At 43.9% G+C, this 27,483-nt stretch overlaps 2 protein-coding genes across 2 annotated transcripts in view; both read right to left on the bottom strand.

Annotated features, from left to right (window-relative positions):
- Window positions 1–2,155: 2,155 nt before the first annotated feature.
- Window positions 2,156–5,954, bottom strand: Armh2 (armadillo like helical domain containing 2). Its single transcript, XM_038334298.1, has 2 exons — window positions 5,678–5,954; window positions 2,156–2,586 (listed from the first exon to the last, which is right to left on the bottom strand). Exons 1-2 carry the CDS (start codon window positions 5,952–5,954, stop codon window positions 2,156–2,158), a joined length of 708 nt encoding a protein of 235 aa, XP_038190226.1.
- A 7,667-nt stretch (window positions 5,955–13,621) lies between these two features.
- Window positions 13,622–27,483, bottom strand: part of Ripor2 (RHO family interacting cell polarization regulator 2) — a 109,920-nt gene continuing 96,058 nt past the window's right edge. The window contains exons 19-22 of the mRNA XM_038333521.1: window positions 24,731–24,933; window positions 21,302–21,385; window positions 19,785–19,875; window positions 13,622–15,461 (exon numbers count right to left, since the gene is read on the bottom strand). Of these exons, the coding sequence (XP_038189449.1) occupies window positions 15,361–15,461; window positions 19,785–19,875; window positions 21,302–21,385; window positions 24,731–24,933 (479 nt within the window). The 3' untranslated portion in view covers window positions 13,622–15,360. The remainder of the gene's footprint in view (window positions 15,462–19,784; window positions 19,876–21,301; window positions 21,386–24,730; window positions 24,934–27,483) is intronic.

The raw sequence follows: 27,483 nt of genomic DNA, 5'->3' as shown, positions 1-27,483 counted from the left end.
GTCTATGATGTGTGTGTGTCTATGATGTGTGTATGTCATCTATGATGTGTGTGTGTCTATGATGTGTGTGTGTCTATGATGTGTGTGTGTCTATGATGTGTGTATGTCATCTATGATGTGTGTGTGTCTATGATGTGTGTGTGTCTATGATGTGTGTGTGTCTATGATGTGTGTGTGTCTATGATGTGTGTATGTCATCTATGATGTGTGTGTGTCTATGATGTGTGTGTGTCTATGATGTGTGTGTCTATGATGTGTGTGTGTCTATGATGTGTGTGTGTCTATGATGTATGTGTGTCTATGATGTGTGTGTGTCTATGATGTGTGTATGTCATCTATGATGTATGTGTGTCTATGATGTGTGTGTGTCTATGATGTGTGTGTCTATGATGTGTGTGTGTCTATGATGTATGTGTGTCTATGATGTGTGTGTGTCTATGATGTGTGTATGTCATCTATGATGTATGTGTGTCTATGATGTGTGTGTGTCTATGATGTGTGTGTCTATGATGTGTGTGTGTCTATGATGTATGTGTGTCTATGATGTGTGTGTGTCTATGATGTGTGTGTGTCTATGATGTGTGTGTGTCTATGATGTATGTGTGTCTATGATGTGTGTGTGTCTATGATGTGTGTATGTCATCTATGATGTGTGTGTCTATGATGTGTGTGTCTATGATGTGTGTGTCTATGATGTGTGTGTGCATGTGTTTGTATGTGATAGTATTGATGAGTAAGTGTTGCAGGGGACATGTGGAGGTCAGAGGACAGTCTTAGGGGTCAGTCCTCACCTACCTTGTTTGAGACAGGGTCTCTTCAGAGATTCTCCTGTCTCTGCCTCTCATGTTGCCATAACAATACTGGATTACAAGCACATTCTACCATGTTCAGCTTTAGGTGGATTCTGGGGATTCAAACTCAGGTCTTATACTTGTGTGGCAAAGCTCTTTATCCACACTGAAACATTTCTCCAGCTGCCCTCCCTGACACCCCACCCAACCTTTTTTCTCTTTCTTTCTTTCTTTCTTTCTTTCTTTCTTTCTTTCTTTCTTTCTTTCTTTCTTTTTTTTTTTTTTTTTAGACAGAGTATCACTGCCGGGCGGTGGTGGCGCACGCCTTTAATCCCAGCACTCGGGAGGCAGAGGCAGGCGGATCTCTGTGAGTTCGAGACCAGCCTGGTCTACAAGAGCTAGTTCCAGGACAGGCTCCAAAGCCACAGAGAAACCCTGTCTCGAAAAACAAAAACAAAACAAAACAAAACAAAAGGACAGGGTATCACTGTATAGCTCAGGCTGGTCTGTTATTCAATATGTAGACAAGACCGACTGGCTTCAAACTACAGAGGTCTGCCTCCTAAGTGCTGTTATTAAATGTTTGCTCTACCACACTTGGCCAGTCTTTTTCTAATCATTAATTAATGTTTTGAGAATAGGGTCTCTCTCTTGGTTTTTTGAGATAGGGTTGTTGTTTTTTTTTTTTTTTTTTTTTTTTTTTTTTTTTTTTTTTTTTTTTTTTTTTTGTAGCTCTGGCTGTCCAGGAACTCACTCTACAGAGCAGGTTGGCCTTAAGCCCAGGAGAATGGGTCTCTTTGTGTTACCCAGGCTAGTTGTGAACTCATAACTCTCCTGCCTCCACTTAGCTGAGTTGGGATTACAAACCTGGGTGATTTAACATCTTTGTTTCCTAATGGGAGAGATTACACTTGTGTGAGCTCAAGAAGCCCCAGACCTATAAATTCATATTAAGCAGTGGCACTGTTCAGAGGTTTTATGATTACAGTTGACACACTGCATGAATGTCTACATAAGACTGTGTGTGCATACATGTTTGTTCGTGTGTGGTGCATGTGTATAGGTCTGAGGTTGGCCTAGTGTGTCTTCCCTCATCACTGCCCACCCTCCACGGCTGGGACCACGTGTTGGGTACCAACACCCACAGAGCCTTTAGGTGTATTCTGGGGGACCAAAACTTTTGTCCTCGGGCATGCACAACAAGTACTTTCGCCGTTGAACCATCTCCTCAGCCCATGCACAGGACTTTTTAACTGCAGAAGACAACAATGTAGAACACCACATGGATTTTATTCTTTATTGCAAGTTCCCAGGGTAATGCGATGGCACAGATAGCTGGATCATGTAACCGGATTGAAAATAAATTAATTTCTGTGAAAACCTATTAGGAAATATAAGACCTCGGCAAAATTTTCCGACCACCCAGACCAGTTCTCCATTGCCAATATCTGCAGGTGGTATTTTAGAGAGCTGTACGAGCGCAGCTCCTTCATGATGGCTAAGTTGTTACAGGTCATGGCAGAGAGGGCATAGCATATCCAAAACTGCACGAGGCGGTGGCTTTTTACCTCACTCTTGATGGTGGAGTGGAAAGGAGTCTCGAAGAAAGTGATGAAGATGGGAATGAACTGCAGCTGTTTGGCTCTCTTCTGGCTGGCAGGGTTTAAGTAGCACCAGCACGCCACGCTCTGGAGCAGCAGGATCTTCGTCTTCGACGACATCACTTTTTCAGTCTGTAGCAAGGAAGCGACTTCTTTCATGTACTCGTTGGCAAACTGGGCAGCACTCAGGCCTCCTGCAAGACAAGCATTTTCGTTTCTAGAAGTGTATAGTGAATACAGCTGGTAAGATTTCAGAGGCCCCTGTATGTTATTCTTTGTGTGTGTGTGTGTGTGTGTGTGTGTGTATACATACATACATGGGGATGCCTGTGTGTATGTATGTGTATGCTTGAAGTTAGGAGACAGCCTCAGACATCATCCCTTTGTGTAGCCCTGCCTGTCCTAGAACTCACTTTGTAGATCAGGCTGGCCTCCACCTCAAGAGATCTGCTTCTCTCTGCCTCCTTGGTGGGATTAAAGATGTGAGCTACCACACTGGGCTATATACTTTTAACACTTTTGTGATCAGGTCTCTCTCTGACCTAGAACTCTACAAATAGACTACCTTGACTGACTGGCAACCCATCCGTTGCCACCTCTCCAGTTCAAATGTGGATTTGAACTCTTTATGTGGATTCTAGGGCTCAAACTCATGTCCTCGTGTTTACAAAGTAAGCATTTTACTGAGTGAGCTACCTCCTCAGCCTCCATTTCCTCTGTCATTCTGTTCGTTTTGGTTCTGGGGATTGAATTCAGGGCCTCACTATACCCCCAGACCCAGGTTCATATTCTGGTAGGCATTGGTGACATGTGGACTTGTTAACTTTTCTGTTTCTGTGTCACTGTGGAAACTGAGGACCCGAGGAGTCATGTGGGATGCAAGGGAAGGGCACTGCCCACTGAGGCTCCTTCCTTGGTTCTGCTGTGTGGATGGAGGTGGGAAGATATCCAAATGGTATAATCTGGATGTGTTTGCTTAGCAAACTTCTGTCTTTGTACTGGAGGGAGTCTGTGAATCCGAGAGGGTCAGAGCACAGAGGGAATGCAAAGGCTGAGCAATGAAGAAGAATGTTTGGGAATGATAAATGGCTGAGCTGTTCTTGTACATTTCTAACTTTTTAAAACTGTGCATTGGCATGTATGTCTGTGGGAGGGTTTCAGATCTCGGGGTTCCAGACAGCTGTGAGCTGTCATGTGGGTGCTGGGAATTGAACCAGGTCCTCTGACTGAGCAGCCAGTCCTCCTAAACACTGAGCCACCTCTCCAGCCCCTCTTGTACATTTCTTACTCCCAACTCTTTCCCAGATTCAAGACCAATGTTGATGTATAAGTGTTTTCCCCGTTAGGTCATCAACCCAGCCTAGTCCTAGATTCTGTTTTCCTCCCTCCCTCCCTCCCTTCCTTCCTCCCTCCCTCCCTCCCTCTCTCCCTCCCTCCCTTTCTCCCTCCCTCCCTCCCTTTCTCTTTCTTTTTGAGACAGGGTTTCTCTGTGTATCTCTGGCTATCCTGGGATACATTCTGTAGACTAGGCTAGCCTCAAAATCAGAGATCCCCTGCCTCTGCCTCCCAAGTACTGGGATTAAAGGCATGTGCTACCACGCCTGGTTTTGTGATAGAGTTTTGATGAAGAATATAAGTACCAAATATTTTATTTTTATAGTTTATAAAGTATATTACACACAGCCAAGTGTGGTGGCACACATCTGTAATCCCAGTTTGGAAGGCAGAAACAGGAAAGTCTGTTCAGGTCTGAGGGTAGCCTGATTTACACAGTGATTCCATGACAGCCAAAGCTACAAAATAAGACTCTCATCTCAAATCCCTTTTTCAAATAGAAAAGGCTTTATTACATACAAAAAATGTATTTGAAAAAAAATCAATAAGAATTTATACTCCTAAAATACTTATGAAGAACTAGGCATGGTGGCACATACCTTTAATCCCAACATTTAGGAGACGAAAGCAGATGGATCTCTTTGAGTTCAAGGCCAGCCTGGTCTACATTCAAGTTCCAGGACAACCAGAGCTACATAATAGAGAGAGCCTGTCTCAAGAAAACAGAACAAAACAAACAAAAACAGTTACTAAGAAAGCTAATGAACCAGGCAGTGGTGGCTCACACCTTTAATCCCAGCACTCAGGAGGCAGAGGTAGGCGAATCTCTGTGAGTTTGAGGGCAGCCTGATTTAGAAGAGCTAGTTCCAGGACAGCTAGGGCTTTTACACAGAGAAACCCTGTCTCAACCCCCCCCCCCAAAAAAAAGAAAAAGAAAGAAAGAAAGCTAATAATTATACTAGTAAAAGGTGAGACCACATGGCCCTAATGACTACCAAGTCCAACCAATTCAAATTCCCTAATGAATTTTAAAAAATATATAAATTTTTATTTAATCTTTTTGATAATATCCTAATAAAATAATATGTTCTGAGGCTGAGAATATAGCTCAGTTCTCAGAGTGCTTGCCTAGCATGCATGAGACCTTGGATTCAATCCCAGGACCAGCTATATTCTCAGATAGAGGCAGAAAGACAGGAAGTGTAAGGTCTTCCGACCTGGACCACCTGAGACCCTTTCTCAAGACAAAAAAAAAGTTTCTGGCTAGGAGGGCTGAGTGCTTTAATTTTAAGTGGGAAAATAAATTCCTTAGGTGTAATTTGAGGGGTCAAATCTTCAAAGAATGATATCCATGAGGGGAAATATAAGAGTCCTTATCCATATTCATTGAATAAACAAAACTAGAGAGGCAGGAACCTCAGCTATTCCCCCTGCTCTGTGAAGGAACTATTTGTGCTGGGGATCACACGAGGCAGGCTCAGCTCCCTAGATGTTCCCTTTCTGGAGGAAAAGCCAAGTCATTATAAGAGGACCATACTGTACTTTAACAAATAAAGCTTGTCTGAGGATCAGAGTTAGTCATGGAGACCAGGCAGTGGGGGCATACCAGCAGTCAGGAGACAGAGGCAGTCAGATATAGAGAAGTCCAAGAACAGAGCTTCAGGTGCTAGAAATTTCTGTCAGAGTACTCTTTATCCCATGCCCTTTTAGTTAGTACCTTGTTGGAATCTAAAATCAAACTTGAGAGATCTTGGTTGGTGTTGAAAACAGAATATATGCCTGGTCTACAGTTCCAGGACAGCCAGGGCATCATCATCATCATCATCATCATCATCATCATCATCATCATCATCATCATCATCATCATCATCATCCCTTCTAAACTGCAGTGTTCTAACAAGCAGAAGGAGATTATAAAGCAGCTATGTTAGCACAGCAGCGAAGCAGTACCTGTGAAGGCCAGTAGTCCAATTTTCTGGGCAGCCAGAGCTCTTTTTTCAAGGGATAGATGTGTATTCTTCAGTGTGTTGCCAAGTTCCACAATTTTCTCTCTGTGAAAAATGCAGTCACCTGCAGAGATTGGCTGCTCTACCTCCTGGGTCTTAATAAAATAGCTCTTAACAGTTCTCCAGAGCCACCTGAGGTGCTTACGCAGCGTCTCGAAGAACAGGTGGATCCATTTACAAATCCTATCACGAAAAGGAAGGATTTTGCTGTAGAAGGCCATTGATGCTCACATGCACAGGCGGGGCTGGAGTTGATAGCAGCGCTGGAATGTAGCGCCTGGCAACAAGACAGAACGGAATACGGTAGAACCCAACAATAAACACTGAGGTTCCTGGGCCTGGCATTCGAGGCCCTTTAGGAATAGAACAAGAACAAGTGATGTTTGTTTCTCTGGGGACACAAACCCCCAAGGGAAGCTGTTTTCTCCTCCCAACACACTGTCTTTGCTCCATGTCTTGTGCTGGGCTCACTGGGGACTCTCTTCTTGGACAGCCACCTTAACTTCTAAGTGGCTTCTCCTGGAACTTGCACTGGGTATCTCAAGGCTCTGGTGCTTGTTTTTCCTTACACTGTAGACTTACCCTGTTTTGATGACAAAGTTGGGAGCCATCTGTCACCCCACACCGTATCTACCATTCTTCTGTGCTCCCGTATTCTCTTCTCTTGTGCCTGTGGGTGTCCAGCTTGTGTACCTTTCAACTAACTTCTCCCAGTCCCCTAAAAGATACTGCTCTTCAGTTCTTCCCTTGCCTTAGTACATTTTCCATGGCAACTGGATCTCAGGATACAAGCACCTAGGCTTCATTAAAAAAAAAAAAAAGCAAACAAAAACCTGTCAGCTAAATGTGGTGACATATACCTATCATTAGAGCATCTGGGGAGCTGAGGCAGAAGACTTGTGAATTTGAAGCTAAGCTGGGCTATATAGTAAGAACCTGTCGTAAAAAACCAAAACAAATAACTTTTGAGTCTATGCACTCCTCTGTCTTTCCTCAGGATAGACCGAAAAAGTCAATATCTTGGCTTTAAATGACTTCTATGTCCTGAACACGCTCAGTTTTATCTGCTTGTGTTGTTTGCAGACAGGTTATTGCCACTTTTCCTAGCCTCACCTTAACTCCTGAGCTCAAGGGATTCCCCAGTATCAGCCTCCCACAAGAGCATACCACTGCATCAGGATCATACAAGGACATACTTACTTCCTGATGCCCAGTCAAAACACACACACACACACACACACACACACACACACAGCACAAATAATAAAACCCAGAGACAGATACTGGGGTTCAAGCTGAAGATCAGAAAAGCAAAGCAGCCATGACATTAGAGAGATCTTACCTCTACTAAGGCTCAGACAAACAAAGGGGCGATCGTGCAGTGTTCATCATCAACCTCAGACTCCACACTTCACTGAGTTCCTGTCTTTATATTCTCTCTCTGCCCAGCCATATTGTTCCCTAAGGCTGGGATCACCTTTGTGTGAACTCCCTTTCTCTTAGACAGATTCAATCTTGTAAGTCCAGGGTGGCCTTGAACTCACAAGAAATCTGTCTGCCACTGTCTCCCAAGTCCTGAGATTAAAAGTGTGTGCCACCACTCCCTGGCCTATATGGCTACTTTGCCCTCTGATCTTCAGGCAAGCTTTATTTAATAGAACACAAATAATATACCACTATACACACATTTTGAGACAAGGTCTCATATAACTCAGTTTGCCTCATTCACTGTCTTTGCAGTATATATATTTTTTCTTTTCTTTCTTTCTCTCTCTCTCTCTCTCTCTTTCTTTCTTTTTTTGAGACAGGGTTTCTCTGCAGCTTTGGAGCCTGTCCTGTCTCTTGTAGACCAGGCTGGCCTCGAACTCACAGAGATCCGCCTGCCTTTGCCTCCACAGTGCTGGGATTAAAGGCATGTGCCACCACCACCTGGCTTGCAGTATGTATTTCAAAGACGTAGTTTTCTTTTTTTATGTGTATGTGTGTGGTGGGGGTGGGGGTTATGTACAGGGGTGTGCAGGTGCCTGCAGAACCCAGAGTCATTGGATCCCAGAGGCACTAGGCCAGAGGATGATGACTGTTCTTCAGTCAAACCCAATCTAACATTTTTTAAGAGATGGATTTCCTTTATTTTATGTGTATAGCTGTTTGGCCCGTATGTGTGTCTGTACACCACGTGTGTGCCCGGTACCCTTGGAAGTCAGAAGAGGGCAGTGGATTACCTGGAGTTTTGGATGATTGGGAGCTGCCATGTGGGTTCTCTGAATTGAATCCAGGTCCTCTGCAAGAATGAGTGCGCTCAACCACTGAGCCCTCTCTCTAGCCCCTAAAGATTGTTTTTGGTTTGTTTGTTTGTTTAACAGTCTTCAGGCACCCACAGGCACATGAACATAAATTCCACCACACACTCACCCACACACACATAATTAAAAGTAAACTAAGTCTTTGAAGTATAGACTGCAAAAGTGGTGACTCAGAGGCAGACGGAGCTATTGGAAACCTTGTCTCACAAAACAAAACAAAACCAAAAAACAAACAAAAAACCAACCACAAGATGAAACAAAACAAACAACCCCAAACCCAACATATACATCCACTGATGGGGGTTGAGTGATGGTTGACTGACAGGACTATGTCCTCGTGTAATTGATCCTGACACAGTGTGTGCAGTGCAGTGGATATGTGTTTGGGTGTGCGTGTGCATGTGTCTGTGTATGAGCATGAGTGCTCTTAAGGGCTAGAAGAGGAAACTGCGTTCCCCTGGACCTAGAATTCACAGGGGTTTGTGAGCTGCTTGGCTTGGGTGCTGGGAACTGAAGTGCTCTGGAAGGCAGTATGTCCTCTTAGCTACTGAGCCAACTCTCCAGCTCAACCCCAGAGATCTAGATTTTTCTGTGTCAGTCCACCAAGTACTGGACTTATGCTCTGGTGCTCAATTGTGTGTGTGTCTATAGTTCCTTTGTTAGACAATCTCATTCTGTAGCCTTGAATGGCCTACTCACTACCCTACTCACTATGTCGTCGATCAGGCAGGCCTCAAACACAGAGATTTTTTTCTGCCTGCATCCTTGCAGGCCAGAAGAGGGCACCAGATCTCATTATAGATGGCTATGAGCCACCATGTGGTTGCTGGGAATTGAACTCAGGACCTCTGGAAGAACAGTCAGTGCTCTTAACCTCTGAGCCATCTCTCAGCCCCAACACATAGAGATTTGCTTATCCACTTGCCTCAGACTCCCACAATTTTACATTTATAATAGGATTTCTCACTTGACTTCCAGACTCATATTAAATCACCATCTTGCTCTTCGGATATAAACTTTATCATGTCTAAAATAATTCCTGGGTTTCCTCCTTCTTGCTCTAGGGTTTTCTGTCGATATTCCATATTTTCAGTTTGTTGTTCAGCCTAAAATATTTGAACTCATTCTTAGCCTGTTTCCTATTTCATTTCCAACTTCCTGACAATTTCTCTTGGCTCTATTTTCAAAACATATCCCATACATCATAAAATGTTCCTGACTGTGTACTTCAGTTATATGAGCTTGTATATGGATGTAAAGAGCATAGAAAATTCAAACCACCAAACATGGCACTTTTTCAAAGGCTTGTATTTCTTGCCTCTGGAATATTTCCTTAAAAAAAACATTTGTTTTTATTTTATGTGTAGGGATGCTTTGTCTGTATGCCTGTGCATCATATGTGTGCCTGGTACCCACAGAGGCCAGAAGAGGGCATTAGACCTTTGCGAACTGCCGTGTGAGTACTTCCAGATCCTCTGGAAGAACAGTGGAACTCTTGACCACTGAACCATCTCTCCAGCCCCCTGGAATATTCTTTCCAGCGATACTCTACGTGGTTTCTTTGTTCAGTTTTCAACCACATACTTTATAGGCTTTTCCCAGCCTTTAAATTTGCAACCTAACATTTTCCCTCCTTTGGAGCTGGAGTTTAAGCTCAGAGCCTCAAGCTCGCTCGACATTTGCTCTAATGCAGGGATATGTCCTTGTGGTGTTTTGACAGAATATGGCCCTAACAGGAATGGCACTATTAGGAGGTGTGGCCTTGTTGGAGGAAGTGTGTGGGGCAGGCTTTGAGGTCTCTCTCGCTCAAGCTTCCCTCCACGTGACTTTCAGTTGACTTCCTGATGCTTGCAAGATGTAGCACTTTCAGCTCCCGCACCACATCTGCCTGCACACTGTCATGCTCCCTGTCATGACAATAATAGACTGAAGCTCTGAAACTGTACATGAGCCACGGTCAAGGTGTCTCTTCACAGCAATAGACAGTCCCCATCCCCAACCCAATCTTTTACAATCATTGATTTTTTTTTCCTTTTTGGCCTGATTATCTTTCCTTTGCCAGACAATGAGTCTTATAAGGGCAGACATCGTTATGTCTTTTGTCCTTACTGCTGTGCGTCTGGTGCCCAGTCCCTGGCTTCCATGCCAGTCACGGCAACTATGCAGCAAGTGTTGCTGAGTGCTCTGGAAGTTGGAGGACCTGGTTTCTAGGCTCCCAGTAAGTGGTCCTCCACTGCTGTGAGTGACAACATTGTCTGAGATGAACAGTTTCAAGAAGGAAGTGCTAACTCGCAGTTTGGGAGGTCAAGTCCGCAGTCAGCTGAGTCAGAGGGCTGTCTTGCCTTTTTTGATTTTGAGACAGGGTCTCTCTACATATCCCTGGCTGTTCTGGAACTTACTATGTAGATCAGGCTGGCCCCAAACTCATAGAGATCTGTCTGCCTCTGCCTCTTGAATTCTGGAATTAAAGGTGTGCGTCATCATGTCTTGCCTCCTGTTTGATCCTATAGAAAGGTAGACCATGGCAGGGAGCATGTGATGCAGTGAAGCGGTTCATTTTATGGTGACCAAGAAGCAAAGAGAACAAGAAGGGGCAAGGTCCTAGTACCTCTTCAGGGCATGCCCCACACAGTGACCTAACACCTTCCTACGATTCTCCACTTCTAATTCTATTACCTTCCAGTAGCACCATAGGTTGAGGACGAAGCCTTTAGCACATGAGGTAAGACTAAAAACCACGAGCTATCATCTCAAAGGGGAAAAGAGAGAGTTTATTTTGGGGCTAAATATGAGAGACCATGGCTAAATATGAGGACACAGATTTAGGTTACCCCAAATACCAGTCTTGTGAAATTTTTTATAGTAACAGAGCTGAGGAGGTCAGAAATCAACACACTTTTCAAATAATGTGGTAGGAACATCAGGTGGGTGGGTGACAGCTCCTCTGTGCACCCTCATGTCTCTGGTGACATCCTTAGTTTTTGGGTTGGTAGAAGCTAAGGGTCTGTTCATACACTGCCCAAAGACCTATGAGTCACCAAGATGTTAGGTCACACACAGAGGCAACAACAAACGGCTACGGAGGGGGCAGACCTAGCCCTAGGCAATTTATAATGAGGTTCTAGACCTGCAACATCCCAACCTTCCCCCAGCTGCTGTATTTCTGACCCGTTGAGCAGCCTTTGGAGAAGGTTGAGCGTAAAGTGCAACTTCTTTTTCTTTTTTTTTTATTTTTTCTTTTTTTGGTTTTTTGAGACAGGGTTTCTCTGCAGCTTTTTTAGAGCCTGTCCTGGAACTAGCTCTTGTAGACCAGGCTGGCCTCGAACTCACAGAGATCCACCTGCCTCTGCCTCCCGAGTGCTGGGATTAAAGGCGTGCGCCACCACCGCCCTGCTAAAGTGCAACTTCTTTTCGGGATCCTCCACGCCCATTCTCCCGGGAAAGTATGTATTTAGCTCATCTCCGAGAGTCCGAGAGTGTTGACAGTTGTTCTACTGCACAGATGTCCAAGCTGGGCGTGAGACCCCAGCCGAACTTCATTGTAAACCCACGACACAATGGCACAGGGTAAACATTCCCATTCCAGAAGGGAAGGAGCCAGCACTGGAGGGAAGGATCAGACAAAAGTGAACGTAAAACGAAACCCCGGCCGAGAAAACATGACGTCATACTGGACACTGTGCTGTGAGCTCCAAAAAAGCCTTGCTAACTGCAGGCCACGTGATGGCTCCCTCAGGCTGGCTCTGTTCACAGTTGCAACTTCCTGGGCAGGCACTCCACATTCTGGCCATAAGTTCTTCTGTCACAGCCTTGGCTTCACTCAGTGTGGCCTCATGCATTGCCCTCCTGGTGGGGGTGGGTGGGCACCACTTGCAGAACTCCTAACCGGCCACACAAGCCTGGCTTTCAGGCTTTCCTTCTGAAATCTCAGTGGAAGCCTGCACTGAGGCCATTATCAGCTGCATAATGAGTTCAAGGGCATCCTTCGCCATGAAGACCTTGTCTCAAAGTGTGGTGGGGTAGGAAGGGGATTGGCTGGAGAGATGGTTCAGCTGTTAGGAGCACTTGCTATGAAATCGTGAGGACCAGAGTTCAGATCCCAGCAGGGCATCCTACATAGACATATGAATACAAACCCCAGATTCAGACAGACCCTCAAAGGAATAGGCAGAGACAGACAGAGGTCATCTGATTTATCCTGGCTTCTGTGTGTGCACAAGTGCAAAGCCCAACACATACGTATGCATATACTTACACACACACACACACACCACACACACACACACACACACATACAAATAAATGAATAATCTTTTTAAAAATTGGGAAAAGAAACCACAAGTATATACAGTGACCCTATACTTAGTACAGAGGAGGGGGCAGAACAATGCAGAATGGACAAAGGTCTGGCGAGGACATTCACAAGTTAAGACCTTGAACTTACTGAATGGCTGGTTTCAAGAGCTACACACTGTGTGGTTTTGGTGGGCATCTTTACCACTCGGGAAAGACAGGAGGGAGGGCTGCTGGTTCAGTTTGAAGAATTTTAGTTTTTTGTTTGTCTGTTTTTGTTGTTATTTTTCGAGACAGGGTTTCTCTGTGTAGTCCAGGCACTCACTCTGTAAATCAGGGTGGCCTCAAACTCTGGGATTCACCTGCCTCTGCCTCTGCCTCATGAGTGTTGGGAAGATGTTTTATGGGTTTTTGTTGTTGTTTTTAATTTCTATTTATTTATTTATTTTGGCTTTTCAAGATGAGATTTCTCTGTGTAACAGCCCTAGCTGTCCTGAAGCTAGCTCTTGTAGGCTGGCCTTGAATTCACAGAGACCCCTCTGCCTTCCAAATTCTGGGATTAAAGGTGGCTCGGAAGATGTTTTAAACAGTTGCTTTCCTCCTGTGTACTTAGTCTACTACTTACATCAGGATACAGAATTCCCTTAGGATTTTCACTTCAGAAAAATAAACTCAAGTGGATAGTGAGGGGTGGTGTATAAATATTACCTCAAGAAGCGAATATGGGGCTGGAGAGATGGCTCAGAGGTTAAGAGCACTGGCTGCTCTTTCAGAGGTCCTGAGTTCAATTCCCAGCAACCACATGGTGGCTCACAACCATCTATGAGATCTGGTGCCCTCTTCTGGCGGGCAGGCATACATGCAGGCAGAACATTGTATATATACTAAATAAATAAATAAAATTTAAAAATTCTGTTTTTTTTTTAAAAGAAGGGAATATAGAAAATAGACAAGGAGCACGGAATGGCTCAGTGAGTAAAGGCCTTGGCTATGCAAGCCTGATAATCCGAGCTTGCTTCTGGGAGCCTTCGAAAAGGTGGACAGAGACCAAACTCTACAAAGTTCTCCTTTGCCCCCCATGCAACATTATGCACACACATAATAATAGATAAAAAATTAAAAATATATATCAGATTCTACATTAGACTAGTAATTAAAAATAATTTTTATTTTGACTTACATGATTGAAAGAGTGATGAATACAAATAGCACAAAACTAAGAGCACTTCCCCAACCAAAACTAAACACAGAGGTGAATAAAAGGATGTGAAATCAATTATCCATGCAATAGTCAAAGTTTAAAATTCCAAACAAATCACACGAAATCCCTGTGATAGCTGTGATTTGACTTCCTATAAAAGAGACATTTCGACCATTTAACAAAGGCTATAGCCTATACATACTATAACTGTACAGTTTTAAATGAAGGATATATGCATATATATATATATATATATACTATTTACAAATATACAAATATGTACAGTGGAGCTTCACAGTTGAAAGAATATGTTGCCAGAAGCCTGGCAAACAACCTTCACTTTAAAATGAAATGACCCCTTTTCAAAGTCTCACTAAAATGTATATATTGAAACTATATCTAATTGGGATTTCATACAAACACATCCAGGATACAGTTTAAATTGCACTCACACATTTTGCTGTGATGTCTTGGCATTACCCTCCCCTTCCACAGTGAGTGGCTGAATCTCTACCCTGGCTCTGAGCCACAGATGAAGCTGTGGAGCAGTTTCCATTTCTCAAGGCCAGGCGCTTCCCAGGCTCCTTGCCACTTCCGGTACCCCACTATTCCACCCAGTTAGGACTCATCCAAAGTCTAGGTTCCCGCCTGAAAGAACAGCACGTTTTTTTTTGAATCTACACTGCTGGGGTTTGTATCTGTTTTAGGTAAAAGTACACATGGGGTTTGTATTAGGGAAAAAGTACACATGTGGAACCAGGCCTCGTGGCTTGAGTCTAAAATTCCAGCTCTGGAGGCAGAGGCTAGAGAATTGCTGCAGGTTTAAGGTCAGCCTGGTCTATATATCGAGTTCCAGGCCAGTCAGTACTGCAATAGGGAGACTCTGTCTCAAGATAAAACAAAAACCAAATAACAATAAAAAAAAAAATCAGGAGTGCACTAAAGATGGCTCTTGTTAAAGAACAAAAGCCTGAGCTTCAAGGCTTCTGTTTATTCCTAGTAGGATAGGTATGATCTTAATGAAGCAGTACTTTTCAATTAATCTTTTAAGCCATATGGATAGATGATGTGGAAATTCTCAGGATGGAAAAATGAAACGAATAGTAGGAACTATAAAAAGCTAAGATATAAAACTTAGATTCCACCTCCCACCATGGCTTCATGTATCCCAGGTTGTCCTGGAACTCCCTAGGTAGTTGAGGATGACTTTGAACTTCTGATCCTACATCCTCCAGTTTTGGAGCACTGAGCTTCTGCAAGTAGCACATCCAGCCTATGCGGTGCTGGAGATGAGCCCAGGCTCCATGCACGCTGGGCAAGCACTCTGCCAAGGGAACTACAGCCTTAGCTCCAAACCTTAGCCTCTTAGAACGGATCATTTTCTCAGGCTCTCTAAGAAAACTTTTATCTGAAATTTCTTTTTGTGCTTTGTTTTCAACGTAAAAGTAGGGAGCTAAAGGACCACAGCACCCTGAGAACACAGCAGAAAAGGGGCAAGGCATACGATACTTATCCAAAGAGCGCCTCAAGAGTTCGAGCTTACAGATGAACTTCCCAACAGGGGCAAAGATGGCTGTTTCCAAATCCCACAGTGAAGTAAGACGGGCTTTGAAGTGTCAAGACACAGCTACGATGTCGTCTGGTGAGTTACACACAGCCCTGTTCTGTGGGCCGAGGAAAAGGAGCACAGCGCAATTGGACTTAGAGGTCTCTACACCGGCAACAGCGGCAGTAATCTGCAAGTTCCCAGGTGCCCTCCGGCCACATGGCAGCACCCTCGTGACAAGGGCCTGGCATTAGGACAGCAGTCAGGCAGTGCTAGCGTGAGATTCAGAAGGCTGTGGCAACTTCAGTTCCATGACGACCTCCGACTTTAACACAGTCTCGAGGGAATTTGTCTAACTGTTCATACGCCAGCCGCCCATCTTCTCCTGGACAGGGAACAGTAAACATGATTACCGCTTTGAATTTAACCTCTTTATGCGTCACACAGGATAACATGGTGGAGCTATGCTATTGCTACATTTTTTTTTCTCAGTTCCTGGGGATTGGACCCAGAGCCTCATGCATATTAGACCAAACACTTTCGCACTGAACTACACCCTCAGCCTTGTATCGATGTCTTAGCTAATTACTATGTGAAGAAAATGTTGTTTTTTGAGTCTTAATTATGTTATAGATTTCTAGGCAATACTTAGAACAACCAAGGACTTTTGAGTTAATATCAGAGACCAGATGAAAGGCAAGGTACAAAACAAAGCATGAGTCCTTGCCATCTGCAGCCAATTAATTGCACATGACAGATTAATTTTTGTTTAATGCATTAGGGATTTCAGTAAGACTTATTGAGTAAGATCTCTTATTCAGTAAGATCTCAGTGTACTGAACGCTACATGTAACTTGAATACATTCTATATTTACTTATTACATTATATATACATATTATTACACATTATATCATTATGTATATCTATATGACTAATGGTAAAAGTTAATTTTTAAAAGTTAGGCTTTCAAGCTTTAGCTAAAAGTTAGTCTTTACACTTTGGTAGTTTGAATGTAATTGTCCCCATACGCTCATGGGGAATGGCACTATTGGGAGGTATGCCTTTGTTGGAGGAAGTGTGTTACTGTGAAGGTGGGCTTTAAGGTCTCATATATGTTCGAGCCACACCCAGTGTCTCAATTGCCTTTGGACCAAGATGTAGAATTTTCAGCTCCTTCTCCAGCACCATGTCTCACCATACTCCCAGATGCCATGCTCTCTACCATGATGACAATGGACAACTCTTTGAAACTGTAAGCTACCACCTCAATTAAACATTTTCTTTATAAGAGTTGCCATGATCATGGTGTCTCTTCACAGCAGCAGAAACCCTAAGACAATCCCCCAAACACACAGCGCTCCTCTAGGCAAGAGGCCATCCAGTCTTGTTTATAGCCACATCTTCTGTTTGTTTACTTATTAGGCATGTGGGTGCATGTATGCATGTACATGTGCACCACCGCATGCATGTGGAGGTCAGGGACAACATTCTGGAGCTATGTCTCTCCTTCCACTTTGAGACAAGGTCTCTCTCGCTTCTGCTGCGCTACATATGCCACACTAGCTGGTCTCTGAGCTTCAGAGAGAGTCTCTTGCCCCCACCTCCCCTCTCACTGTAGGAAGGTCGTTGTTATTACAGATGTGTGTCCGCCTAGCTTTTTAAATGGGTTCTGAGGACTAAGCTCATGTTGTCAGAAGTGTGCAGCTAGCATTTTACCTACTGAGCAATCTCTCTGGCCCTCATAGCAACATCTTATAAAGCTAACATTTTGAAAATAAATTTTGTTACTATTTAAAAAACAGATTACAATATAGGAATATGAGGGCTGGGAATGAGCCAGGGATAATGTTCATATTACAGAGGAGTCAAAAGACTGCCTTGGCTACACTGAGAGGCTGTCAGAAAAAAATAAATAAAAGTCAGGTGTGGTGGTGTAGGCCTGTAATCCTACCTACACAAGAACCCAAGGCAGGAGGATCACTAGCAGTTCAAGAAACTCAATGGAATCCTGTCTCAGATGAAAAATTGTTTGTTTTGTTTTCGAGACAGGGTTTCTCTGCAGCTTTAGAGCCTGTCCTGGAGCTAGCTCTTGTAGACCAGGCTGGTCTCGAACTCATAGAGATCCGCCTGCCTCTGCCTCCCGAGTGCTGGGATTAAAGGCGTATGCCACCACCGCCTGGCAATGGGCCCAGTCTTGTGCAGATGGAAGCTTGCTTCTTATTTATTTATTTATTTATTTATTTATTTATTTATTTATTTATTTATTAGCATTCATTCATTCATTCATTCATTCATTCATTTATTTTCGAGACAAGGTTTCTCTGTGGCTTTGGAGCCTATCCTGGAACTAGCTCTTGTAGACCAGGCTGGCCTCGAACTCACAGAGATCCACCTGCTTCTGCCTCCCGAGTGCTGGCCTGCACCACCACCGCCCAGTATCTGGGCATCAATCAGGGTCAAGGAAGAGTCACAGCACTGAGTTTGGGGGTGGGGTCTTCAACTCTAGTGAATATTTTAATCACTCAGAAGGCTTTAAAACCCCAGTGCAGGGGCACCCTGGAGACCTCAGGGAGCAGCTGAATTGAGTGGGGCAGAGGCACAGTGACATTAGACTTTCCCTGAAGACTTGGGTACGCAGCAAGTGGAGAAACCTGAACCATGCGGGTGAGGCCTGGTGGTGTGAGCAGTGTGGAAAGGGTGGTGGGGAAACAGAGGTCGTGATCCTTCTTCGAGATGCAGCTGGGAGTGGAGCTAAGTGAGTCCTGGGGCACAAGCCATGAGGTACCCCTCATGTTTACCACGGGAAGAGACACACTGGCTGTGCTTTCCAAACATCTGGCTGTTGTTTTTTTCAAACCTTCATTGTTATTTTAGAAGCCTGAGGGATAAAAGACTTCAAGTCACTAATACTCTGGGTACATTGTAGATAATTAAATAACTTCTATACCTAAAACAGCCGCACAGAATAACTATTTTATCCTTTAAACAAACACAGGCTTGCTAAACTTCCTCTGCAAATAATAGTGTGTTCAATGGAAGTGCCAAGTCTTATTAATCCCATACCTGTAAGAAAGAAGGTCTCAGAATAAATGGGATTTTCATGGTGGTTATAATAATCATGAGTCTTCTTCACATAACTAAGATGTATTGTTAAACCAGAGTGGCTTTTCCCCCCTGGAGACGTTGGCAGTATCTGGCTTAAAGACTTTTAGATGAATAGTCTTAGATTTTAGAATATGTGACCATAGTAAAGTTTTCTATAACTCTTTTCCCTTCCTCTCCCTCCTTTCTCCTCCTTCTCTCTGTGTGTATATGTATAGCTAGGGACTTTGTAGCCCACACTGGCTTGGAACTCAATATGTATCCCAGGCTAACCCCAAACTTGTGGCAAGCTTCCTGCCTCAACCCCTAAAATGTTTGAATTACAAGTGTGACCTACCAGCAATGATTGTCTATTTTATGCAGCGTTAAGAAAAGTTTTCCTGATGGCTGAGCATGGTGGCTCAGTTGGTAGCTACTGGACTAACGTGTACAAAATCCTGGATTTGATCAGAGGCTATGTCACGGACCTGTAATGCTGTCTCTTGGGAGTGGAGGCAGGAGGATCAGAAGTTCAAGACCATTTTTTAGGGTACATAGCGAGTTCATAGTTACATTAATCTGGGATACATAGAACCTTGTCTTTAAAATAGGAGAAGCTGGGTGGTGGTGGTGCACACTTTTAATCCCAGCACTCGGGAGGCAGAGACAGGCAGATCTCTGTAAGTTTGAGGTCAGCCTGGTCTACAGAGCGAGTTCCAGGAGAGGCACCAAAGCTACAGAGAAACCCTGTCTCGACCTCCCTCCCCCAATAAAGTAAATGAGAAAGAAAAACGTCTTTGTCAACTCTCATCTTCCCAAGTCTACCCAAAGGAACAAAGAAGATACAAATCCACACAAAGTGAAGCGGGGCAGCGGGGTGTGTGTGTGTGTGTGTGTGTGTGTGTGTGTGTGTGTGTGCGCGCGCGCGCGCGTGCACGTGTGCATCTATCTCTCTCTCTCTATCTCTCTCTATCTCTCTCTCTCTCTATCTCTCTCTCTCTATCTCTCTCTCTCTCTATCTCTATCTCTACCTCCTCTCTCTCTCTCTCTATCTATCTCTATCTCTATCTCTATCTATCTATATGTATGCCATAATGAAATGACACCAGGTCAGACGACAGCAGGGTTATCAGAGGTCACTGTGAGGCTGAGGTGCCTGGCGTACACAGCATTCGCTGCAGAGGTCAGGGACGTTGACTTTGGTGTGTCATCCTCACACAGGCAGCCACACCAGGATTTCCAGAGTTCCCATTTGGCTTCTGCGTTCCAGGTTCTAGCAGTTTTGCTTTTATAAGACAGTCTTGCTGCATAGCCTAAGCTGTCCTTGAATTTGAGGTGATTCTCCTGCCTCAGCCTCTCCAGTGCTGGGATTACAGGTATGAGTCACCACTCTTAAAACATAGCCTTGATTCTAAATCTTGGAGATAACAAGGGAGAAAATGCCTGGTTTTTGTGCAGAGAGAGCAGGGGGCAGGGCAAGACATGGACACGATTGATTACTCCTATTCTCGGACCAGTGAGCAAACAGCCAAGGGGGATGTGCACAGAGCAGGGGTAAGAAATTGCCTTTCAGTTCCCAGGAGAATATCAGAAGTAAGCAAACACATCACCAACAAACAAACTCACCAAGAGACAAGAGGGTTTCCGAGGCCACGTTTCTGATTTCTTCAGTGTCAGACTGGCACAATGTCACTAGCATTTTAATGCTTTCGGTGGCCTGCCAGGGAAAATAGATTAGTGCCAGACACTTAGACCCAGTCTTCAGGGAGACTAAGCAGCCAGTTCTTTAAGTTGTAGCCCTTTGATTCCAACACTGCCCTCATTTTAGAACTCTTGTATTGAAACCACACGTTGTGTGGAGTTCTTTTCATGAGTTGGGGTTGGTCTGGAAAGAGGACTTCAGTTCCCAGAAGGGAGAAAAGAAACTGAGCAGGGATGTGGTGCTCTCAGCTGGGGATATGCCCGGGCTAAAACCTAAGTCTGGTAGAACCCAGATCGATGGCTGCACTTTGTGTGTCTGAGATCTGTGGCAGAGACACTCAGCCATGATGAGTCATGGTACACCAGGAGGGTGCCCAAATAAATACTTAACCAATGGGGACATTTTTGGGGGAGGGGTTGGGTCACTTGAAGGGAATTTTCTGACCAAGTAACAAGGAAGGCAAAGTTTCCCATGGTTGTTTTCCTTTACTGGTCGTTAACTTTTCCTTTTGTGGCATTAATCCCTTGTTTTCATGTCCCCTCAGGCCTGATCCTTGTCCCATGTGCCCACCTAAGGTTTTAGTAAGCACTAAGGTGTGGCCCTCTCATTCTTTCTCCTGGGCCCCCTCCTAATGTTTTTGTGGCAAAGGTGGGCTCTGGCCTGTTGAAAGACACACTTCTGTTGGAAGTCTGCAGTCTTCAGTTCCTTGTGTTTGCATTGAGCTATCTCCCTGCTCACAAGTTCTTCCTCTAGCACGTTACCATTGCTCCCCAGTCAGGGGCATCCAACATGCAGCCTGCAGTCCACGTGTGGCTGAGGCTAACCGTGTAGCTTGACACAAAATCACAGATTTAAGACAGTGTGTGATGTTCTTTTTGTAACTCAGCTGTGAAACCGGTACATGTCATGATATCAAAGGCTGACATGCCTGCAAACTAATTTAAAGAGAAGGGGCCTGGGAACTCAATGACAAACCGAGCTGAGACACTTCAGTGCAGGCTTTATTTTTCTATGCTAACGTATACACAATAAACATTGGGGGAAATCACCACATCATCGCATTTGGGGGTTAGGATACTTTTCTACCATTGATCTAGAGTCACACGGGCTCTTGCGGTCAGTGGTCAACCGCAGTTATTCTCTACTTAGTGACTTTAACAAAACCCTCCGCAGTCATTGCTGAAGGGGAGAGAGGACCCTGATGGTGCAGCTCCGAGGATGCAAGAGACACTGCTACAAGGGGGGGGGGTTGGGTATGGAAAGAACCTGTTATGTCATGTGATGCTTGCCTCTATGCTTAACAGACGAGTTGTTCTAGTGGCCAACAGGAATGGGGCCTCTGATTCAGGAGAGGAGTGTGGGTCTCTGAGTTGGACAGGGCTGAGTTGGACAAGGCTGATTCTAGAAGTGTGGACTGCTGGGCTATGGGATTGGGTTTTACCTCCAGGCTCTTTAGGGCCAGGCATGCTGCCTTCTGCAGCTGGAGATTGGTCTTGGTCAGTGCTTCACAGTAATAGAGCAAGGCCTGGAAGTGAAGGAGAGATACTGTGAGACCTTGTGAGCAGTGTGTCATCCAAACAGTATGTAAGACAGGCGACAAAGGAGGGTAACTGGGGTGGGGAATGTCGAGACCATGTGAGGGGACCAACAGACAGCATTGGAACTCAAGGAACGCGACTGGCAAAGCTACACCTGAGTGAGCCTTGGAGAGGCATAGCCCCAGGAGGACTACTGTCCTGAGGGCCTCATGCTGTTATTGAGCACAGCTCTGACTGTTGCCTTCTGGTCACCACATCCCTCCATAATCTAGGGGTTGTATGAAAACACTCAGGGGTGAGGGTTATAGCCCTTCACTGGGCAGTGTTACTGGTACTTAAAATAACGGTGACTGACTTTTTCCAAGCATTGCTGCTGGAGCAGATTAAGAATTCAACCACCACCCTTATAAAGAATTTAGATCTGTAGAATTGTTAGAAAGTTTAGGTTATGATGTTTTCGTTAATGACTTTTTGGCAGAAAAAACCTTGGGGAACAATTTAAAGTTTAGATAGGCACATAGTTGAGTGAGGGACTCGATGAGGTCAAGAAACAAGAACAATGACAGCCTGGCTATTGCTGGCTGATGTACCTTTCTTACTAGGACGGGTTGGTGATCAAAGGTGATAATGAGTTCCTTGTACTTATTTCTGTCCCCAGCTTCCTAATATAAAAAACTGTTGATGAGAGGCTATGCACCCTGAGGACTTAAAGTAGAGCTGACTTGTTGTTTTACACACACACAACTATAAACTTTATATTTGTGGTTGCTTTAAGTTTTTTTTTTAAATAAAATTACCTTCTGTGATAAATAATAAATGATTGGTCCTTTCTTTGTAACCACAAAATACAGCCTGAGAGCAAAAGAACTTGCTGAGAAAAATACCTTGCTTACTTACACTCTGTTAATCTATAACAAGTTGCTTGGGTATGAATGTATGTGGGTTCTTGGGACAATTTGCTTTTCACCTGTAATATGTAATCATGTAAAAGGTATGGAAAACATGCCGGTTTTACTTGTATTCATTGGGATATATAAGCTGTAAGGGGGAAAAATAAAGACACAGGAGAGGGGAAGTACCAGAGAAGATACAGAAGAAAGACATCAAGAGAGACAGAAGGGAAATATCAGGGTAGAAGAACAGAACAGAAAAAGGAATAGAATAGAACAAACAACAGAAATAATAATAAAATGAGGAACTAAACTTTGGCCCTCAGAAAGTCCTCATGTGTCTGTTTGTCTGTCCAGTAGTTCACCTGCTCCATATCTCCTCTTCAGGTTCTCTGACGGGCAGAAGGCCTGCCATTCATCAGCACCCTAGGTGAGATCCTGACAGGTTAGAGGTGTGTGTGTGTGTGTGTGTGTGTGTGTGTGTGTGTGTGTGTGTGCATGTGAGCACTTGCTTCCCTTTTTTTGCTGGCCTCAGAGAGCTATATTTTGCTCCCCTCGCTGGCTCCAGGAATTAAGTTTTACTTCTTCAGATAGAAAAGTCTAGTTGAGTGATTAGTTCTCCAACTCTGTGGATCCCCCTCAGTCCCTGAACTGCTAAAGGTTGGTTCTCACATCAGTGATAGAGGAACATAGAATATCTTCTCTCCTATGTGATATACAGATTTTTAAGTTAAAAAAAAACCCTCCTTTTGTTTTATGTGTATGGGTTCTTTGCCTGTGTGTATATCTGTGAGCCATGCGCATGTAGAGACAGGAAGATTGGGGCAAATTTGAAGCCAACCTAGTCTGCATGGTGAGTTTCAAGTCAGCATGGTCTACACTGAAAGTTCCAAGCTAGGCAGGGTTATATAGTGAGACTCTGTCTCAAATATTTAAAAGTCTAGGGCTGAAGAAATGGCTCGCAGGTTAAGAACATGGGTTGCTTTTCCAGGGGACCCAGGTTTGGTTTCAACCACCCACACAGCAGTTCACAATTGGCTTTAACTTCAGTCCCAAGGGATCCAGCATATCATGAAAAGGGAGAAGAAAAGAAGGAAGTGCTGGGAGACAGGGAGAAGGCTGCAGAACGCTGTCTTCAGGGCACGACGCAGCGACTGCACACATGGTCTTGCAGCAGCCTGGTGCCTGTACTTAGGCCTGAACAAGACTGGGCCTGCCAGGTATAGAGCAGGGAGGGGCTTGTGGGGACCCTATCTCCCAACTAAGGGTTACTGATGGGTTCTGGGGAGAGTTATTATCTTTAGCTGTTTTCTGAATGGTGCATCCACTTGGCTGCAATGGGTAGTTCCAAACCCACGGGCACACACAGGGCCCTGGTTAAAGCTCAGTGGATCAAAGGAAAACAGGACCGGAGAGATGGCTCAGAGGTTAAGAGCACTGGCTGCTCTTCCAGAGGTCCTGAGTTCAATTCCCAGCAACCACATGGTGGCTCACAACCATCTATAATAAGATCTGATGCCCTCTTCTGGCATACAGGCATACATATTATACATAATAAATAAATAAATAAATAAATAAATAAATAAATAAAAACTTGACAAAGAAAGAAACAATGTGGAAAAATGACCTGTGGGAGGAGGTAGCTATGACAGAGATGAGAAGAGATAAAAGGTGGGGTGAGAGTACATAAATGTACTACATATGTGCACTAAGTTATCAAAGAACAAGTTTAGCAATAAAAATGAAAAACATGTTACCCATTATTGTGTTCTAAATATAATAAAAACTACAGAAAAATACTAGTTAAAATTAAAAATTACCACCTGAGATAAACTGTAGCATGGCCTTGCACACAGTTTTCAGGGTAAGAAAAAAAATTACAGAATCTCACAAGTTTATTCAAAGAGTTGATTGGTATATCCTACCAGGTTGTAGACTCAGCGTTGGAAGATATGGAATAATGGTTATAGGTTTTATTTTAGTGACCAGATTTTTTTCCTTTATTGGTTTTTATTTTAAAACCATACCACTTTTGCTTTTAATTGACAGAATTATATGCATCTCTGGGGTAGAGGGCAATATGGAAGACAAGGTATAATGCTCAGATCTGCCACTAGGGTTCCCACCTCCTCACACACTCACTTATCATTGCTGTGACAATGAGTGATGCTCACGTCTCCCTCTGGTGTTCCCACCTCCTTATGCACTCACCATTTCTCTGTGTTGGGAAACTTTGAACTCTTCCTTTGCCGTCCTTTTGAAATTGTGACACTAGTAACCTCAGTAACGTAGTTCGGTGTCTCCATTCCAGACCCACTTTGGACTCTCAGCAATCCTCCTGCTTGAGCCTCTGGGTGAGTGCCGGGACCAGAGCCCAAGCTGTACGTCAATGGCAAATGACTGTTAAGCCTGTGGCTTGCTAGGCACGATTTAGCATCCTACCTTTTCTCTGAAGTGCTCGTTTTTGGAGGCTGCTGCCAAGTAGAGGGTCACAGCCTCGCTGACCTCATTGTCGCCTCTGGTGAGCAGTAGAGCCAGGGTCCTAAGCACTTCCTGTTGGGCAGGGAGGCTGCCGGGTGTGAAGTCGCTCATTGTCTGCAGCAGTTTCTCGTCTCTCAGGGACTGCAGCGTCTGAACCATGGCAACTGGAAAGAGAGAAGCCAGAGCTCACGTTCTGAGAGTGCGTTGGCGTGTGTGTCGAGAACACAAGCATTTCACGTACGCTTTCCGTAAGAACAGATGCATAACAGACCCAAGTGTACAGAAAACCTTAGTCTATGACAAAGGTCAATAATGAAAATAATTATGACGGCATGAGGGCAAATTGTAGGAGAAATGTAAAGTTGGATTTCTGTCCTAAAATGGTGGCAAAAATACACAGTTTTTTTTTTTTTTTTTTTTTTTTTTTTTTTTTTTTTAAGATAGAATTTCATAGAGCCTAGGCCAGCCTTGAACTTTCCGTGAAGAGAAAGACCTGAAACTCCTGGTCCTCCTGCCTTTTACTCCCCAATGCTGCGGTTATAGGCATCCATCACCCAGTGCTATACAGATGGGTTAAACAGCCAGATGTAAAAAATATACAATGAAGAAAATAAAAAGAAACATTACCTGCCACCTTCTTAATATTCATAGTAAACACTGTCTTTCACTCAAAACCATATGCCAAGAATCTAATCCTAGGTGAAGGGTCAGGACTGGAAGGGGGAACATCACTTAGTTTATAGGAATCTAGAGACAATATGATGAACTACAGGATTCTGAATTCCATTGGGACACACTGGCTGTATTCTGTGAATACGGACTGGGGTCTAATTCCTGAGTAGACATCCAGCAAGGATATCTCCTGGTCTTTAAAGCACAATGATGAGATTGGTAACATGGGAGGTACATGGAGTATAGCTGGGAAAAGAAAAGCCAGAGTTCACCTCTTGTAACAGTCACACCTTTCCCATGGGGAAGAAGGTGAGAATCATCTACACATTTTTGCTTTAACTTCCTGTTTTCCTTGCTGTGGATGTCTGTTAGTTCCCCTGCTTTGTAAATAAGTATGCCAATAAAAATCCCCAAGGGAGTATTAAATAACAGTTAAACAAACAAATCACATAAAACATTTGACTAAACAAATACGCAGGATATATCCAAGTATAAGGGCAATATAAAATTAATAAAATTCTTGGAAATATTTGATTTAACAGCATGAAGCATATTAAGTTATAAAGAAGAGAAAATATTTTTATAAGGAACAATCACACAGTAATGGGGGCATTAACTCAGAGTACTGTATTTCTCCAGTATAGGGAATCCTGGGTTTAATCCCCTAGCACTGCAAAAACAAGCAAACACACACACACACACACACACACACACACACACACACACAAATAAACCCCAGTCTTAACAAGGCACAATTTCGAAATCTAAAACCATGCATATTCAAATGAAAGTTAAAAGTTTACAAGTAGGGGCAAGAGATTTGAATATATATTTTCTATTTCCCAAACTTTCTGTAATACAAAAATTATCCATTTTATAATGAAAGATTAAAAAAGACATTTAAAAATAAGGGAAGGGCTGGGGACATAGCCTAGTTGGTAGAGCCTCACACGTACAAAGTGAATGGGTTCAATCTCCAGCATCACATAAACTGGGCATGATGGCATACACCTGTAATCTTAGAACTTGGGAGATAAAGGCAGGAGGGTGAGAAGCTCAAAACCATTCTTGGCTACATAGTAAATTTGAGGCCAGTCTGGGCTAGAGACCTTCTCTAAAAACAAAAACAAAAACAAGGGGCCTGGGAGCTGACTCAGCGTTTAGGAACACAAATTCCTCTTCCATCGGACCAGAGAATTTCATTCCTCAGCACCAGAGGTAGAATGGCTCCCAACCCTTTAAACCCCAGCGTTGGAGGGTGCAGCGTCTTCTGGTCTCTATGGGCACTGCACTCACGGCACAAACCCACTTGACGCATTTATGCTTAATTTAAGATAAAAAATAAAAGCTTAAACGAAACAAACCAAAGGCAAAACCAACTGCCCACCCAAACAAAACAAAACAAAAACAAAAACAAAAAACAACCATGAAATCTCCCAAAGGTCCTGGTCTTCTGTGCCAGGCATGCCACCCGCAATGCTTTCTGTAGAGCACATGTGTCCCATGCTAAGCAGAAATGTCTCCTCCTTCACGATGCCAAACAACACCCATATTGCCTCCAGATTTAACGTTCTGGAAAGAGCAGAGCTAACCTGGATCTGCACCAGAAAAGGTGCTGTACCAGAAGCTACCCGGTCCCAGAGAACACACTCCATTTCCTCTTGTCCCTTTATCCTGGACTGCTAAATCTCAATGGCTTTATTGAGCATAGACCTGAGAACCAGAAACCAGCCCCTGACCCGTATCTTCTGCTGTCCTGAAGAGTGTGGTCCTTTATTCAGATACAACATATACAATATTTGAAGTGCCACATGAAAGGGTTGGGCTGAGCTTGGCATACCCCTAGTCACCCCCTTCACCTCCTTGAATGGGCAGCCTTGTACTTCCTATCTTTTCTCATTTCCCTTCCCATTAGCTTACTCCAGCCTTCATTTGTCCTTTCTGTCCAATCTGAGTAAGAATTCTACCACAAAGGTAATCTGAACTAGCACTGCTAATAGGCTGAGAAAGGAAGGATAGCAAAGGGATGACCAATCTCCTGC

The sequence above is a fragment of the Arvicola amphibius genome, chromosome 6 (assembly GCF_903992535.2).
Source record: "Arvicola amphibius chromosome 6, mArvAmp1.2, whole genome shotgun sequence".
Taxonomy (NCBI): domain Eukaryota; kingdom Metazoa; phylum Chordata; class Mammalia; order Rodentia; family Cricetidae; genus Arvicola; species Arvicola amphibius.
This window is presented reverse-complemented; position numbering and strand designations above follow the sequence as displayed.

Bases quoted from the DNA above. Each gene is read 5' to 3' on its own strand.
- Armh2 (XM_038334298.1), bottom strand. From the start codon at position 5,954: ATGGCCTTCTACAGCAAAATCCTTCCTTTTCGTGATAGGATTTGTAAA. The intron at 2,587-5,677 runs GTACTGCTTCGC...CTTGTCTTGCAG, and splicing joins TGGACTACTGGCCTTCACAG to GAGGCCTGAGTGCTGCCCAG.